The 18179-nt window shown below is 42.3% G+C and overlaps 1 protein-coding gene across 1 annotated transcript in view; it reads left to right on the top strand.

Moving 5' to 3' along the window:
- Positions 1-18179, top strand: part of SMG6 (SMG6 nonsense mediated mRNA decay factor) — a 359235-nt gene that overhangs the window by 14207 nt on the left and 326849 nt on the right. Inside the window, exons 4-8 of the mRNA XM_040338357.1 lie at positions 2131-2241; positions 2333-2439; positions 4445-4523; positions 8046-8156; positions 10310-10501. Of these exons, the coding sequence (XP_040194291.1) occupies positions 2131-2241; positions 2333-2439; positions 4445-4523; positions 8046-8156; positions 10310-10501 (600 nt within the window). The remainder of the gene's footprint in view (positions 1-2130; positions 2242-2332; positions 2440-4444; positions 4524-8045; positions 8157-10309; positions 10502-18179) is intronic.

Here is an 18179-nt window from a genome sequence, read left to right on the forward strand (position 1 = left end):
AGTTATGGCATAACTATATAGGATTTTTGCACTTATGGTTCACACTAGCAAAGTTAGGGCACAGCACAGGCATGTTAATATTGTTCACTTTGAAGCCACTGTGCCATCAATTGTCACCACTGTGCCATGCCAAACGCAGCCACTGTGCCCATCAATTGTCACCACTGTGCCATGCCATCAAACGTAGCCACTGTGCAATGCCATCAAACGCAGCCACTGTGCCATCAATTGTCACCACTGTGCCATGCCATCAAACGCAGCCACTGTGCCATGCCATCAAACGCAGCCACTGTGCCCATCAATTGTCACCACTGTGCCATGCCATCAAACGCAGCCACTGTGCAATGCCATCAAACGCAGCCACTGTGCAATGCCATCAAACGCAGCCACTGTGCCATCAATTGTCACCACTGTGCCATGCCATCAAACGCAGCCACTGTGCCATGCCATCAAACGTAGCCACTGTGCCATCAATTGTCACCACTGTGCAATGCCATCAAACGCAGCCACTGTGCCATGCCATCAAACGTAGCCACTGTGCCATCAATTGTCACCACTGTGCCATGCCATCAAACGCAGCCACTGTGCCATCAATTGTCACCACTGTGCCATGCCATCAAACGCAGCCACTGTGCCATGCCATCAAACGCAGCCACTGTGCCATCAATTGTCACCACTGTGCCATGCCATCAATTGTCACCACTGTTCCATGCCATCAAACGCAGTCACTGTGCCATGCCATCAAATGCAGCCACTGTGCCATGCCATCAAACGCAGCCACTGTGCCATCAATTGTCACCACTGTGCCATGCCATCAAACGTAGCCACTGTGCCATCAATTGTCACCACTGTGCCATGCCAAACGCAGCCACTGTGCCCATCAATTGTCACCACTGTGCCATGCCATCAAATGCAGCCACTGTGCCATGCCATCAAATGCAGCCACTGTGCCATGCCATCAAACGCAGCCACTGTGCAATCAATTGTCACCACTGTGCCATGCCATCAAACGCAGCCACTGTGCCATGCCATCAAACGCAGCCACTGTGCCATGCCATCAAACGCAGCCACTGTGCCATGCCATCAAACGCAGCCACTGTGCCATGCCAAACGCAGCCACTGTGCCATCAATTGTCACCACTGTGCCATGCCATCAAACGCAGTCACTGTGCCATGCCATCAAACGCAGCCACTGTGCCATGCCATCAAACACAGCCACTGTGCCATCAATTGTCATCACTGTGCCATGCCATAAATTTTTATATTGAAAATAAAGCTTTGTCGTTAAAAAAAAAAAAAAAAAACCTGGCTCCTAACTTTTTTAGCTGGCTCCTAGATTCCAAGCAAATTTGTCAAGCCCTGCCCTATGCCACTTGCAGCTCCTAAAACCCTATGTGTACATGGACACACAGACTAACATGGAGAGGCGTTTTTAAGCTGGGGGAAAAAAAACCTCTGATGCAGGTAAAGCAGCTGGAAAAACACTGTGTGTACATGAGGCCTTAGGAGTTTTGTACTATAATTTGGAGGTAATTTCCTTGTACGTTACTTTAGGGGGCCTGTACACCAGGCTTTTTCTGCCATGTTTAAAGTGGATTTAATGGCTAAATGGTATACTACAATACCAGGGAACTGAACACCAGTTCTGTTTGTTAATAATTTAGAAAATAAAAAAAACTTTCAAAATGAAACAAGCCTGCTGAACTGCTACCAGATAAGGAGGCTATATCACACGTGGCATTGTCCTGTTTATAAATGTGGTATATTTAAAAAAAAAAAAAAAAGACAAAAAGGTTTACAAAAAATAACACTGGCAAATGGAAAATCACCAAAATTATTGGTCAGGATTTTTTAAAATAAATAATAAAAAAAAAAAGCTGTAACAGAACAGTGTACATTAAATATTTATTAGTCCCCAGTAGGTTCAGCCTGACTTTTTAGGCTTTGTTGTATAAACAGAAGCAGCTATGTATTTTGTAACACTTGCGTGCCAGATGAAGGACCATTGCAGGCCAGGAATGTTGATTTGATTTTCAGTGATTTTTTTATTTTTTATTTGTGGGTATGTTCTTGTTTTTGTGTTTTCTTTTTTTTTTTTTATCAGCAAGCACAATTTTCTCTTTTCTGTAGGGTACAATGTTTTTTGATGGTTTGCTTCAGAAGTTGCAGACAACATACCAGTTTAAATTGGAGGATTATATGGATGGAATGGCAATTCGTAGCAAGCCCCTTCGCAAAACGGTATGTTGTGTGGCGATTTTTTTTTTTTTTTTTTTTTTTTGCATTCTGCTATGATTTTTAGTTTGTAAGAAATGCTTTCCATTTTGCTCAGGTGAAGTTTGCTTTGATCAGTGCACAGCGATCCATGATTTGCCAAGGTGACATTGCTCGTTACAGAGAGCAGACTGCAGACACATGTAACTATGGAAAAGCTCGCAGGTAACGATCTCCATTTATATAATTTTTATACTACTTTAACCACTTGCTTACTGGGCACATAAACCCCCTTCGTTCCCAGGCGAAATCTCAGCGTCCGGCACTGCGTCGCTTTAACTGAAAATTGCGCGGTCGTGCGACGTGGCTCCCAAACAAAATTGGCGTCCTTTTTTCCCCACAAATAGAGCTTTCTTTTGGTGGTATTTGATCACCTCTGCGGTTTTTATTTTTTGCGCTATAAACAAAAAAAGAGCGACAATTAAAAAAAAAAAATATATATATTTTTTGTACTTGTTGCTATAATAAATATCCCAATTTTTTTTTTAAAAAACTCTTTTTTTTCTCAGTTAAGGCCGATACGTATTTTTCGATGTATTTTTGTAAAAAAAAAAAAAAAATCGCAATAAGTGACTGGTTTGCGCAAAAGTTATAGCGCCTACAAAATGGGGAACAGAATTATGATTTTTTTTATTATTTTTTTTTTTACTAGTAATGGCGGCGATCTGCGATTTTTATTGGGACTGGGATATTGCGGCGGACGTATCGGACACTTTTGACACAAATTTGGCGCCATTCACATTTATACAGCGATCAGTGCTATAAAAATGCACGAATTACTGTATAAATGTGACTGGCAGTGAAGGGGTTAACACTAGGGGGTGAGGAAGGGGTTAACTGTGTAGCCTGGGTGTGTTATAACTGTGTGGGGGGAGGGGGGTGACTGGGGGAGGTGACCGATGCTGTGTCTCTATGTACAAGGGACACAGATCGGTCTCCTCTCCTCTGACAGGACGTGGAGCTCTGTGTTTACACACAGAGCTCCACGTCCCTGCTGTCACCTGCCGTGTCACCGACGATTGCGTGTACCCGGCGGACATCGCGGCCGCCAGGTACACGCATCGGGTCTTCGGCGATGCGCCGGGACAGTTTTTACCCGCCGCGCGCCACCCAGTGGCGCGCGCGGGTAATGCACATAAAAGGCCGTGTTTAAACGGCCACTTGGCACTTGAGAGCCGCGCTGCAGACGTATTTTGTCTATAGCGCGGATCTCAAGTGGTTAAAGCAGACTCCCTCCCCCCCCCCCCCCTTTAAAAAAAACAAAACAAAAAATAACAGCCAGCAATAATTAAATCGATTATAAGAAGCATAATAAGCATATTTATTCCGTTTAACACTTGCTTCATAAATGTTCATCTAATTTCGTTATTTGGTTATTGGTGGCCAGTATCTTTCTAGATCTTAGAAATGGCCCACCAATAACCACTACTCCAGATGTCTCTCTCGCTGACATCTCAAGAGTTTTTCAAGAATATATGAGCTTTCTAGAAGACACCAAACGTGTAGCTTTCCTGGGAGGCACGTTTTTTTTTTTTTTTTTACCAGTTTTTCAGAAGCCGTGTTAATTTTGTCGACTAAACTAATACCATTTTAGTTAACTAAAATTTGCCTTAAACATTTGAGATGTTTAAAATACGACTAAAACTAAAATGGCATTTTATTCAAAAGTGTATGACTACAATTAAATTAAAATTTGACATCAAAATTAACAGTGGTCTGTAGTGCATGTTCAAACCTTAATACCATAAAAAACAAAATAGATTTTTCACTCCAGCAGTATACGAGTTTGGAAATTGTACTGAAATGCTTAAATAATGCAATGCAATTTAACTAGCCCCATTACATTTTAGACGACTAAAATGTACTGGAGATTTTAGTCGACTAAAACAATTGCAGAAGACTAAAATGTGACAAACTATAAAATGACATTTTAGTCAAAAGACCAAAACCAAATAGAAATTTGCTGCCAAAATAATCACTGCTCAGAAGAGGGATAAGTAAAGATAAAGAAATGGGTTACAGAAATTACAACCTTGTGCAATATACAAGTTTAATGTGCAGCAGAGTTGCGTGTAAATGTGCTTCTAATGTTTAGGGGGAGGAGGAATGTCTGATTTAATTTTTATAAGAAACCTGATCTGCATGGTGAACATTCTCAATGTCTTTGCAGCTGGTACCTAAAAGCACAACACATTGCTCCAAAGAATGGACGACCTTATAACCAGCTGGCACTTCTAGCCATATACACGGTAAGCTGAGAATATTTACAGCCACAAATCTGTAATGGGGTGTGTGAGAGAAAAGGCAAGGGAACTCATTTAGCCAATCTGTGCCTCTGCCTCTTCCTCTGGGTTGTTTTTTAATCAAATCATTTTATATTTAAAGTTTTTAGCATGTTTGAAAAAAACTATTGGCTCTAACAAAAAGCATCCCAACATTGGTGTTAACCTTACAGAAAATATCTAATAAAACAAATACAAACGGTTAATAAACTCAAAATGGTGTACATAAGACAGTCTATTTACTTGTGAGTATTGTGAACCAGATGAGCAAGTACCCTGATGAATGCACATTTCTACAATTAATGCTGGTTTCACAGTGGTGCGCTGTGGTTTGACCGCAGTGTGGGTACATCTGCGATTTTCATATGCTTTAACTGCGGCTCCATAGACTCTCCAATAGGTTGCACATTTTGCTGTGGTATCCTAAAGATGCAGCATACAGGGCTAAAAACTGAGGCTGAAACCAACTGGCCTAAGAGAGCTTGTGGTGTTTCACTGGAAATATTAAAGCGATCTAAACCAATGTTTATTGGTTAACCACACTGCATCCGGAAGGAAACGTTAGTGTTTCGTCACACCTTGGGTATCAGTAAAGAGGAGTAAGCATCACAAGACTACCATTGCCCCTTTTTGTAGCAGAAAGATGGTAAGCATTTTCACTCAGGCTTTTTTACCTTATTCAGCACCATGTAAAATGTGTGATGTAGGTGCTTTGCCTGACATGTCAAGGCACTCCCCCCCCCCCCCCCCCAAATATGGATCTGAAGTGCCCACAGCGCTGTTCTTGGCCCTATCCCTGGCTCATCCATCTACATTCCTGGCTCATCTATCTACATTCCTGGCTCATCCCCCATGCTCCATCCCTGGCTCATCCCCCATGCTCCATCCCTGGCTCATCCCCCATGCTCCATCCCTGGCTCATCCCCCCATGCTCCATCCCTGGCTCATCCCCCCATGCTCCATCCCTGGCTCATCCCCCATGCTCCATCCCTGGCTCATCCCCCATGCTCCATCCCTGGCTCATCCCCCCCATGCTCCATCCCTGGCTCATCCCCCCATGCTCCATCCCTGGCTCATCCCCCCATGCTCCATCCCTGGCTCATCCCCCCATGCTCCATCCCTGGCTTCGTTCTAAGTTAAGTATTTCATAATGAAATACTTGAAAAAAAAAAAAATTTGTCCAGGGCATACAACCGCTTTGAGAATTCTTAACTTGCCTGAAAAATTCCATATCTTTGAGTACAGGACACAGGCCATTCTGGCTTCTTCCGTATTCCTTGTTTAAGCTACATTGAATTGATGAATAGCAGGGCAAAACTTTGTGAAGATTTTGACAGAAATCTGGAATCGGTATACAGCCTGTTGGAATTCTGGTCCTCCAGGGATTGCCCGGCCAGTCACAGTGCGCGACTCGTGCATTTGCAGTGCATGGCAGGCTGTGAAGCCACAGCCGGGCATCCACAGTAGTGATGCCAGCGCCGCAGAGAGGAGTGGGGCTTCGTTCCCCCGCATCGCTGGACCCTGGGACAGGTAAGCGTCCGATTTATTAAAAGTCAGCAGCTGCAGTATTTATAGCTGCTGACTTAAATTATAATTTTTTTAAGTCGGAACTCCACTTTAAGCATTTTTTTTAATTCAACCACGTAAGGACAGCCTAACACCGATATACGTCGGCAGATCGGCACGGCTGGGCATAAACATGTACAGGTCTGTTGCCTTTAAGAGCCCAGCCGTGGGTCGCGCACCGGCACGCTCGCAACCCGGCCCTGAGCTCCGTGACCGCACCTGCAGACCTGATTGCTGCCGGTGTCCCGCGATCGGGTCACAGAGCTGAATGGGGAGAGGTAAGTGTAAACAAACCTTTCTCCGTTCTTCCTAGTGGCAGTGATCGTCTGTTCCCTGTTATAGGGAACAACGATCAGTGACGTGTCACGCCAGGCCACGCCCCCTACAGTAAGAATCGCTCACTTGGGCACACTTAACCCCTACAACGCCACCTAGCGGTTAACCCCTTCACTACCAAGTGTCATTTTCACAGTAATCGGTGCATTTTTATAGCACTGATCGCTGTTAAAATGACAATGGTCCCAAAAATGTGTCAAAAGTGTCCGATGTGTCCGCCATAATGTCGCAGTCACGATAAAAATCGCTGATCGCCACCATTACTAGTGAAAAATAAAATTATTAATAAAAATGCCATAAACCTATCCCCTATTTTGTAGACGCTATAACTTTTGCCAAACCGATCAATAAACACTTATTGCGTTTTTTTTTTTTTTTTTTTTTACCAAAAATATGTAGAAGAATTCCTAAACGGAGGAATTTTTTTTTCTTCTTTTAGTGATATTTATTATAGCAAAAAGTGTCGCTCTAATTTTGTTTATAGGGCAAACAATAAAAACCGCAGAAGTGATCAAATACCACCAAATGAAAGCTCTATTTGTGGGGGGGGAAAAAAGGACGCCAATTTTGTTTGGGTCGCACGACCGCGCAATTGTGAGTTAAATCGATGCAGTGCCGAATCTCAAAAAGTGGCCTGGTCATTGTAGCTACAAAATGGTCCGGGGTTGAAGCGGTTAAGATGTAGTCATTTGTATGAATTTCTCTTAGTTACTTATCTTTGAGGGACACTTAAGAGTGATAAAACTGCAAAATGTCTGTCTTTATCTTAATTCATAGTGTTTGTCTAATGTTCTTCTTAAAAACACATTGCACAGTGAATGTTGTTGAATAAGGTGAACCTGTATGGACTTTGAATAGCCAATTATGTGCATGGTAAATAAAAGTGAGACTAAAGCCTCGTACATACGGTCGGACATCCGACAAACTTTCCCTTGTATTTTTGTCCAAAGTGAGTTGTCTGATCACACCCATAGCATACACACGCTCGGACTTTTCTGCAAACTTTTCTAAAACTTTCCCAACATCACATGGTTTTTCTGCTCTTTTCTGCTCTTTTCTGCTCTTTACCGCCACACTTTGGTTAACTTCTGCTATTGTTGGTTGATTTTAACATTGGTTCCGAGCATAAGTATTTGCACTTTGTACAAAAGTCCGATGGCTTGCTGTCCACACGGTCGGACTAGGCACCATCAGACTTTTGTTGTCAAAGTTTGTCAGTTTTAGACCGAACTTTTTGTCCGATGAAACCCGAAAAAGTTGGTCCGATGGAGGGTACACACGATCGGACAAATTTTTAAGTTTGTTGGCCGAAAGTCCGACCGTGTGTACGGGCCTTTATACTAGTACACAATTGGGTTCTCAAAGTAAACAGAGCTTCACCTTTATTCATTAACCTTCCCTTTTCAAAGTGAACATTTTTTTTTTTGTAAATCGGCACCAATGTGTAACCAACACATGCATTTGTGTGTGAAGTATTTGGGGGTAGGGAGGTGTCTAATTGGAACTTATTCTTGTTCTGCCTGAAATTTTGGATTTGCTTAGTTTTTATATGTAAAATGTAAATTGAACTGTTTGCCTGTGCTACAGAGGAGGAAACTGGATGCTGTTTATTACTACATGCGTAGTCTGGCTGCCAGCAACCCGATCCTGACTGCCAAGGAGAGTCTAATAAACTTGTTTGAAGAAACTAAACGCAAGGTAAGATGCTTCATTTTATTGGTGTTGAAGGCACTGTAAATCTATTCTAAGGAAGTGAATGATCTATAATCTTTACATGTATGTAGATCTTTTAAGGTTTGATTCAGTAACTGGAGCTGTCAGAAAATGCTTACTTGCTTTAGCTGGCTTAAAGAAACATTATTTGATACTAGAAAAATTGCAGAAACTTTTAGAGGCAAAAGTCTTGCTGGAACATAAAAGCAATAAAATAATTTTTGATTTTTTTTTTTTTTTTTTTAAATAAAATTCATGGGAAGTTAAACAAAAGTTCCTCATCTTCAGTACCTAAGGGACATTTATTCATTTGCAGAACATAGGCCTCATGTATGAGCGTGGGTGGTTCTTGTAAACAGGACTTTCTTTACTCGAGGCAATTCTAAGACTACAACTTAATGCAAAACTAAATGTGTGTCTTCAGACCACACATCGACCTCTGCCCTAATGGAGCTATGCTAATAATATTTTTAATATAAGGTGGCCATTTAATAACGTTTTTACATAGTTTACATTGGTTTAGCTTGGACCAATGTAAATAGAGATGGATATATAGATATATCTGAGCCCCTGGGGGCTGGAAATCGCTGAAGTAGACACCACTACTCCAGCAATCTCAACTTGCTTCTGGGTCCCATGCTGAGCAGTCAGTCTGATGTATTCTAAACGCAGGAGTTTGGTCGCTTATCACGGGTGCTGATTAGTTAATGCTTTTAATTTTCTGAATGAATAAAAAGTGTTACCTGTTTGGCCTGGGTGGCAAATTAATGCAAATCTTTCTCTGGCTTAGTTGGAGGGGTAGGCTGATGGCGTCATGCTCTCCTTCTCAGGCAAGTCTGTCTCACAGCTGGAACCCAGCACTGTGTACTTTGTGTAGCTGAAGCTACATTCAGTTAATACAGTACTTGGAGCCAGTGTAGCACTTGGTGAAGGAATTTGGTTCATTTGGACTAGCTTGGTCCAAACAAACTAAAGTCGCAGGAAACTTAGAAATCTGCTTCCTGCCAGAATGGTTGTATTTACAGGCCTTTGCATTTTATTGAAGAACCCCATTTAGTTATTCTTCCAGACAAGGTAATCTACAACATATCTGCCTAAAGTAGCCAGAGTATTTCATAGGGCCCACAAGATTGTACTGCCCTCTCTTTTTGAATTGATCCAAAAGTTCAAAAGGAAGAGCACTTCAATTCTCTTGATGGGTGACCATGTCTTCTGAGATATTTAGAGATTACCAGGGCATTCAGAAGATTTAGCCCTGTTTTTTGCTATTGTTTAGCAGTTTGAAAAGTTTTTGAAAGCTTAAAGAGCCACTATTGCCAGTTTGGATTATACTGGCTATATTCTTTGCTTGTAAAGAGCGTGGTTCAGTTTCTTTTTTTTTTTTTTAGCCCCATTTTGACAGATCCCTATAAACCTCATGGGTGGCTTCGATGGAACAGATCTGCAGAGCCGCTACTTGGTCTAGTCAAGATACCTTTTTGTTAAGCACTACAGAGTTGGAGTTACCCTCTCTGCATGACATACGTGGTGTATGGCAGAAAGTTCTACAAGAGCCCAGAACCCCCCCCCCCCCCCCCCCCCACAGAGGAGAGATGTTTGTTGGTCTCTTGTTTTTTCCCTCTACAGGATACAGGAAAGATCTCTCATCTCTGCTGTCCTGGAAGATTCCTAAAAACATGGCTACCGATTTATAATGGAGAACCTTCTCTTTTTTTTTATTTATTTATATATATATATATATATATATATATATATATATATATATATATATATATATATATATATATATATATATATATATATATATATATATATATATATATATATATATATACTTATATACTGTCTTTGGAGGAAATTTTAATATGTGGAGATTGACCTCCTTTTCTATGGTGGAAAAAACATTCATTCATTCATTCATATCGTTAGAACAAATAATGAGCATTTCTGACCTTGGTATCTCTCTTGGTTGCCTGCCCCTGCCCCATGTAGTACTTGAATCAGTCAAAATGCCATAACAAAATTTAAAATTAACACCAAAAACATTCTGGAGATTTTTAGGATGTCAATTTGTTATTATAAACTTGCTGGAAATTTAGCAAGTCCTTCTTCATAATTGCTCTATTGTTTCACTTTAGGCTGAGCAGATGGCACTAAAGCAACAGAAGAATGTGGATGCAGCTTTAAACCATCAAGGACCGAGTACCACGTTTTGGCACACTACGGAGTATGCCACTCGAGTTGAGATATGGATTCATCCAATTCCATCAGGCTGCCAGAGCAGGGACAGCCAGAAGTGTAATGGCCTGGACAATCTAAGCCCAAGTGATGTAAGTCATTCTGGTTTGGGTTACATGGGTGTGTGTGTGTGTGTGTGTGTCCCCCCCCCCCCCCCCCCCAAATGTTTTAGCATCTTTTGACATTTTGAAAGCCGTTTATCAGATTGGTGAAGTCCATAAGTTCAGTTTGCTAAAACAGAATATGTTTAGTATTTTTATTGGCATGATTTATTTGCTCTTTTACAATACAGATGGTGTTTTCAGGTTTTATCACACAGATCGTCAATTTTTATAATATTTTAAATATAAAAGTAAAATCTTAAAGAATCTAATGGGCTGTGGTATCTTAAAGAAAATCTTTTACTTTGGGCATTCAAGGCACAGTGATCGTCCACTGCCTGACCTAATCTCCTTTGTGCTGCATCCGCACTCCTTTTGTCGCTGTTGCAAGTACTTTTTGGTTCTGGGCAGGGCAAAGGTGGGGGTTACATGGTGCTCAACAAGGTTTTACCTTGTGGAGGAATAGATATGGCGAAAGTATGATTATACTTGTTTAAAGAAGGTGGCTAGCTCCACACACCTGCCTAGGTATCCAACAACACCAATCAACCAAGACGGCTTAGGAAGAGAGGGGGTGTTAAAGGCGGAGCCTGTCAGAACACCTGTTAGTCTGTTGCTGCCTGTGCCCCCAGAGAGATTCACACTCTTTATTTTTCCGTTTACCATTCTCATAGAAAGTGAAAGTAAAAAAAAAAATCAAATTTTGGGTTGGCACCATCACAGTATGATTGGAGATCTTAAAAGGGGGGCACTATTTCTGCTGAGATGCTGGGATTCCCCGATTTTGGAGAGATTTCTTCTCACTTTCTTTTGACTAGGGGACAGGAAGTGAAGGTATATCTTCCCTATAGGACACAGATTGTGATTAAAACATTTTGCCTTTTAGTTGCACTTTAATGGGAACAAGTGCTATGTGGGGATTTTTTTATTTTTATTTTTTCTTCTGGTGATAGATCATCTTTAGGCTTGGGGGTTAAGTTGGTAGTATCAGGTTGGTGGTAACTTTAAAACCTAAAATTGCAGTGGTAGGGTATTGTACTATGTTGGCCACCAATTTAATGAATAACATTTTTTAAAGATTACCGGATACCCCATAGTGGCTAACCTGAGTTATTAACGATACAAGCTCGCCCAGGGTATACCTTCAGGAAGTGTATAAAGCCTGACAAAAGGATCTACGTTATCCTAAAAGTTTACATCTTTAATAACTTAAGTTGGCCAATCAAGGGTAAATGTCCATTTCTTTATCATTTGTCCCAGGACACAGGATATCTTTTATATCCATTATGGGGTTATGCTGCCACCTTCAGGCGATTGATCACTGGCAAAAAGTCAGGAAGTCTTTCTCTCAGGCATAAGCCCTTCCAACCTCAGTTTTATGCTGGTGATAGTTTTTTTTTCTGGTTAGTCTCTGCCCAAAAATTGTTTGTTTTTCTCATGTTCCATTTGGGATCTACAGTAGTCCAAGAGGAAGGGTATCGGATTACATACTGAACATGCAGGGGACTGCCTTTAACATTGCCATTTGGCACTGAACTTGGTGTAATCGGACCTTGTGCAGAGCTATATTGCCCTATGGAGTGGCAGGATTCTCTACAGGTCCAGGATGAGAACCCCCTGCCCCTGTGGCAACAGCCCACCACTACGGGTGAAGTTTGGACCCCTCCGGGGATCCCTGCAGCAGGGATTGGGGAGTGTCTTGGCGATGGTCCTTAAAATGCCGGTACCCAGTGAGGGGGTGGGGAGAAAGGGACATGTTCCACATGTCTTCTGGCTCCCTAGTTTTTATGTCATTAGCTCCTTGTTCCCTTGACTGCAGTGTTTCCATATTGTGTAATTGCTTTTAAACAGTTTCTCCTGGCCACCCCAAGCACTATATAGCAGTGGCAGAGCTTAGGGGCGGTCCTAGAGACTCTTGGCACCAATGCAGGAGTGCTTCTCACTACCCGTACCTGCCTTTGTACAAGGATATGCGCTGCGCAGTATGGGTCAATGAGATCACAGGAGCAGCAGAGTTGGCCGCCATATTGAAGCTTTCACATGAGAATTCAGACCGGTAACAGGAATAGTGTTCTCTGAAAGCTGTTTATTACTACTGAAGACTGATGAGTACTGCAATATTGATATTTAAAAATACTATATACAGTATATTCTAAAGGGATGTGAACCACTGGTAAACAAAGACAGGACTTAGTCATTGTAAAGTCGTGTGTGTGTGTGTGTGTGTGTGTGTGTGTGTGTGTGTGTTTTTAAACAAAGTTCTTACCTGCTCTGTGCAGAGTTGGTTTTGCACAGAGCAGCCTGGATCTTCCTCTTCTTGGGTGCCTCTTTGCTGCTCCTGGCTCCTCCCTCCTGTCCAGTGTCCCCACAGCAAGCAGCTTGCTATGGAGGCAGCCGAGCATTTAGACACGGAACTGCAGTTTTGCCCCATCGCCTCTCTCTCCTGATTGGCTAACTGAATTCGACCCTTGCGGGAGCCAATGGCGCAGCTGCTGTGTCTCAGCCAATCAGGAGGGAGAGTCCTGGGTGGCCGAGGGATTCGTGGACATCGCTAGACAGAGAAGGGGGCTCGTGTAAGTATTAGGGGGTGCTGGGGAGGCTGCTACACACTGAAGGCTTTTTATCTTCATGCATTAAGATAAAAAACCTTTTGCCTTTACAACTCCTTTAACTGGGACACAGTGGGGGTTGTTTACGAAAGGCAAATCCACCTTGCACTTATAGTGCAAACTACAATTGCAAAGTGCACTTGAAATTGCACTGAAAGTGCACTTGGAATTGCAGTCGCTGTAAATCCCATGCCGCGTACACACGATCGATTTTCAGCATGTAGAAAAAACATTTTTTTTTCCCCACTTCATCATTAAAACGACGTTGCCCACACACGGTCGTTTTAAAAAAACATGTACAACGGCACTATAAAGGGGCAGTTCCATGCGGATGACGCCACCCTTGGGGCTGCTTTTGCTGATTTAGTGTTGGTAAAAGACGATTCGCGCTTTTCATTCTGTTACAGCGTCATGAATGTGCATCTCCATTCCGAGCGCTAGTTTTACCAGAACGAGCGCTCCCGTCTCATAACTTGCTTCTGAGCATGCGCAGGTTTTTCACATCGTTTAAGCCCACACACGATAATTTTTTACAACCCAAAAAACGACATTGTTTAAAACGTTGTTAAAAAATGCAGCATGTTCAATTTTTTTTTTTGGTCGTTTTTCAGAACCCCAAAACGATGTGTAGCCCACACACGATCTTTTAAATGACATTTGTAATGGAAAGTCCCACACTCCGATTTGAATGCTTTCATCATATACTGCTTCCTATCAGTCTGGATATAGATATCAGTTATTCCAGCTGTCCTCGACACACAACGAGACTTGTCTGTGTGCTAAACATGGAGTGTTTAATAGAACCAAGAATACAGCCTTGTATACAGTTTAAAGAGGTAACCAGAACATAAATTAACACGAGCTAATTAATCATTTACCCAGACGAGGTGACTCCGAGATATGACCTTTCAAGGTAGACATCCCGTCTCCTCTCACCTGCTATACAATACACATTAACATAAGTGTAAACACAGGACATCTTCACACAATAGCATGGTCAATTAGCACAGAGAACAGAGATGTTTTTTTTAATGCCGAAAAACGATTGTGTGTACGCGGCATCAGGGGTAGATCTGAAATGAGGGGAAGCTCTGCTGATTTTATCATTCGATCATGTGCAAGCTAAAATGCTGTTTTATTTTCCTTGTATGTCCCCCTTGGATCTACAGCGACTGCACTTCCAAGTGCAATTTCTAATGCACTTTGTATACTTTTTGTCACACCGTATTTGCGCAGCGGTCATGCAAGCACACTTTTTTTGGAAAAAAAAATCACTTTTTTGAATTAAAATAATACAATAGTAAAGTTAGCCCATTTTTTTTTTATACTGTGTTACGTCGAGTAAATTGATACCCAACATGTCACACTTCAAAATTGCGCCCGTTCGTGGAATGGTGTCAAACTTAAAAATCTCCATAGGCAACGTTTAAAAAAAAATCTACAGGTTGCAAGTTTTGAGTTACAAAGGAGGTCTAGGGCTAGAATTATTGCTCCAACGATCGAGGTGATGCCTCACATGTGTGGTTTGAACACAGTTTTCGTATGTGTTTTTCTTCTGCACGTGAGCTTGACGGGATGGGGTGCTTACTAACCTTTACTAACCCTTTAAGGCCCCGCTCATGTATATATACGTCGGTACCTTAAAGATGGATATCTCGGTAACGGTAGCAGCTGCTGCCACAACCGAGATATCCAACTTTTCTGTGAGTGGTCCTTTAAACGATAACAGTGGTCTCCGCGGCGGATTCGCCTCAAGATCACCGTTCTCAGCGGCGGGAGAGGGGTCCCCCCTCCAGCCACTCTTCTGCGCCCTCCGCCGCTTACCGGAGCCGTCGGCAGTGGCAGCTGCTAGGCTGGGATACGAGTGAGGGCAAGAGGGCCCCCACCCGTCTCCATAGCATAACAGGGCGGAAGCAATGTCAAAACGTGCTTCTTAAAGAGACATTGTTCTGTTATTTTTTCAAATGACAATTTTTTTTTTTTTTTTTGCATTTTAGTCTAAATATGAGATCTGAGGTCTTTTTGACCCCAGATCTCATATTTAAGAGGACCTGTCATGCTTTTTTCTATTACAAGGGATGTTTACATTCCTTGTAATAGGAATAAAAGTGACCCATATTTTTTTTTATTTTTTTTAAAACAGTGTCAAAATTAATAAAATAAATAAGAAAACAAAAAATAAGTGTTTTTAAGCACCCCGTCCCGACGAGCTCGCGCGCAGAAGCCAACACATACGCGAGTAGCGCCTGCATATGAAAACAGTATTCGAACCGCACAAGTGAGGTATGGCCGCAATCGTTAGAGCGAGAGCAATAATTATAATCCTAGACCTCCTCTAACGCAAAAGATGCAACCTATAGAATTTTTTAAACGTCACCAATGGAGATTTTTAAGAGTAAAGGTTTGACACCATACCACGAGCGGGCGCAATTTTGAAGCGTGACATGTTGGGTATCATTTTACTCGGCGTAACATTATCTTTCACAATATAAAAAAAAAATAGGGCTAACTTTACTGTTGTCTTATTTTTTAATTCAAAAAAGTTAATTTTTTCCAAAAAAAGTGCGCTTGTAAGACCGCTTTGCTATACTTTTTGTCACACTGTATTTGCTCAAGTATTATTCACTAGGGTGTTAGAACCCCCCAAACATATATATATTTTTTTTTTCCTAAGTAATTTTCTAGCAAAAAAAACGGTTTTAATCTTGTAAACAGAGTCTGAAAAACAATCAAGGTCCTTAAGTGGACTTAAATGCAATAAAAAAAAAAAATGTTTAAGATAAATGGCAAAAAAAAGTTGGCCCTTTTAAGAGGTATGGGCGGAAGTGAAGTTTTGACGTCGCTTTTGCCCTGCTATGGTATGGAGACGGGTGGGGGGCCGAGCGGCGGGGGGGGGGGGGCGGTCGTGCGCTCTCTTCCGTCCCTGATAACTGATCTTGCGGCAAATCTGCCACAGAGAATCACCATTACCGTAAACAGGACTGCCCACTGAAAAGATGGACACCTCGGTTGTGGCAGACGAGTGTGTGTACACACACACACACACACACACACACACACACACACACACACACACACACAGTGGGCGGTCGTCAAGTGGTTAAGGGATGTTCTACATGGACTGGGCGCACCCTAAAATGTTGTTTGTTCCACCAAAACAATTTGCTCGGCAATGCCCCATAGAAAGGGAGAGGTCACAAAGAAATTTAGTATGCCTGAGGTGGATCCTAATGGCTTCCTAGATGAATAAAATCGTCATGGATTCAATAGACAAGGTCCTGTTTTTTTAAGGATGCTTCAGACAAATGTCTTGAGGCTTTATTCGGAACCTTTTTGCCCCTGTGGGGGTGGCCTTACAACCTGTGATTGCAGCTGTGGAGTTGTTCCAAAGCCTCCCAACCTGTGATTGAGGCTTTGGAACAACTCCACAGCTGCAAAGTTTGGGCTTGCTGGATGTCAAGGGATTGGAACAGGACTGCGGGGAATACAGAGTTGGGGAAATACCTGTAGGTTTTCCTTATGCTATTGTTTTTTTGGGGCTGCCTTAACGGACTACTCAGGTGTGCAATCTTGGAAGGTTTGTAGAAATACCGTTACCAGTAAGTCTAACGTAGTTTTTTTTTTTTTTTTTTGCGCACCTGATCGCCTGCTATATAAGGGAGTGCTCATACCAGTCCCAGAAAGCTAGAGGTTTCAGTTTCTACAGGGTGCCAAAATCGAACAGCAATGTTCCTGGATCTCAAGAGACTAAACAAGTTTCTCGGCGTGCCAAAGTTCCTGAATAAAAATCAATGCTATCAATATTTGCTTCCCTCTAGCAGGAAGATTTTTTAGCATCCGTGGACATTAGGGATGCTAATCTGCACTTGCCAACTGTTCCTGAGGTTTGCAGTGGAACTGAAAGTTGTGACCCTGCAGTTTGGCTTGTCCACGGCTGCCAGAGCCTTTACCACGGTGCTCAATTTTGATTTGCATGAGAGTCCTGGGAAAGATTGGAACCTTCTTTTGAGGCATCTCTCTATGCACAATTTCATTCTAGGCCCCTCCAACTGAATTTCTGTGTCTTCCAGTCCCTTGAGGATAAACGTTGTATTGCTTGATGCAGTTACACCCCAGAACAAGACGTGTTTTGATTTGAATCGCTTTGTTGGATAACGGAGAATCATTTCTCTTGCTGTCCTTGGAGGGTCCTGGGTCCTGAAAGTGGGCTTTGGTGGAGTTATGGGCAAGCTCTTTGTCCAGGAGAAAAAAAAACAGTCAGCACTCAAGAAATAATCTCCAGGTTCTAGCAATGCACTCATACCCTATAACTCCGATAAATATAGGAATTGCAGCGCTACATATGAAACATGCAAATAACGTGCAATAGTGACAAAAAACAAAACAAAGGGTCTGTAACAATTTCAGTGTGCAAAAATGTTGGTATTCACTGACAGAATAGTCCATCTTCCTTCTCACCACTGTGATTTTAAAACGCAAGAATGTTGTTAATCTCCTCCACCAAGCAAGCAAATATTGCACTCACCAGATGGATAGGCTGCCAGGTTATAAGCAGCAGAAAAAAGCGCAAATCCTCCCAACAGGGTATCCACCACTTCTCAGACTGCACTCTGGTGGTCTGGGAACACCCTTGTTAATTCTCCTTCTATTCAGGGCTTTCATTCTCTCATGTGCTCATGAAGTCACACCATACACCGTGAATACAGTTAAAAGCTTGGGGGGTATGGACTCTTCACCCAGAAGTGTTTGAGGTGCTCTGCAGAAGGTGGGGACCCAGGATGTTTATCTGGTGTCTAGGCTCAGTGTTAAACTGGGCAGATTAATATCGAGGGTCTGGGACCCCTGAGTGTTCTTGGTGGATGCTCTGCTGATGCTGTGGGATCAGTTTTCCCTAATTTTATACCATCCCACTGTTGGCTTCTCCCTCACCTGCTTCATGGGATTTGAGAGAAAAGCATTCCGGTTATTCTGATTGGCCTGGCCCAGGAGAATGTGGAAACCCTGACATTGTCCTAATCTCAAGTTTTTGCTATGAAAGATTGTAATCATTGTATGTGTAT

The sequence above is a fragment of the Rana temporaria genome, chromosome 2 (genome assembly GCF_905171775.1).
Source record: "Rana temporaria chromosome 2, aRanTem1.1, whole genome shotgun sequence".
Taxonomy (NCBI): Eukaryota; Metazoa; Chordata; class Amphibia; order Anura; family Ranidae; genus Rana; species Rana temporaria.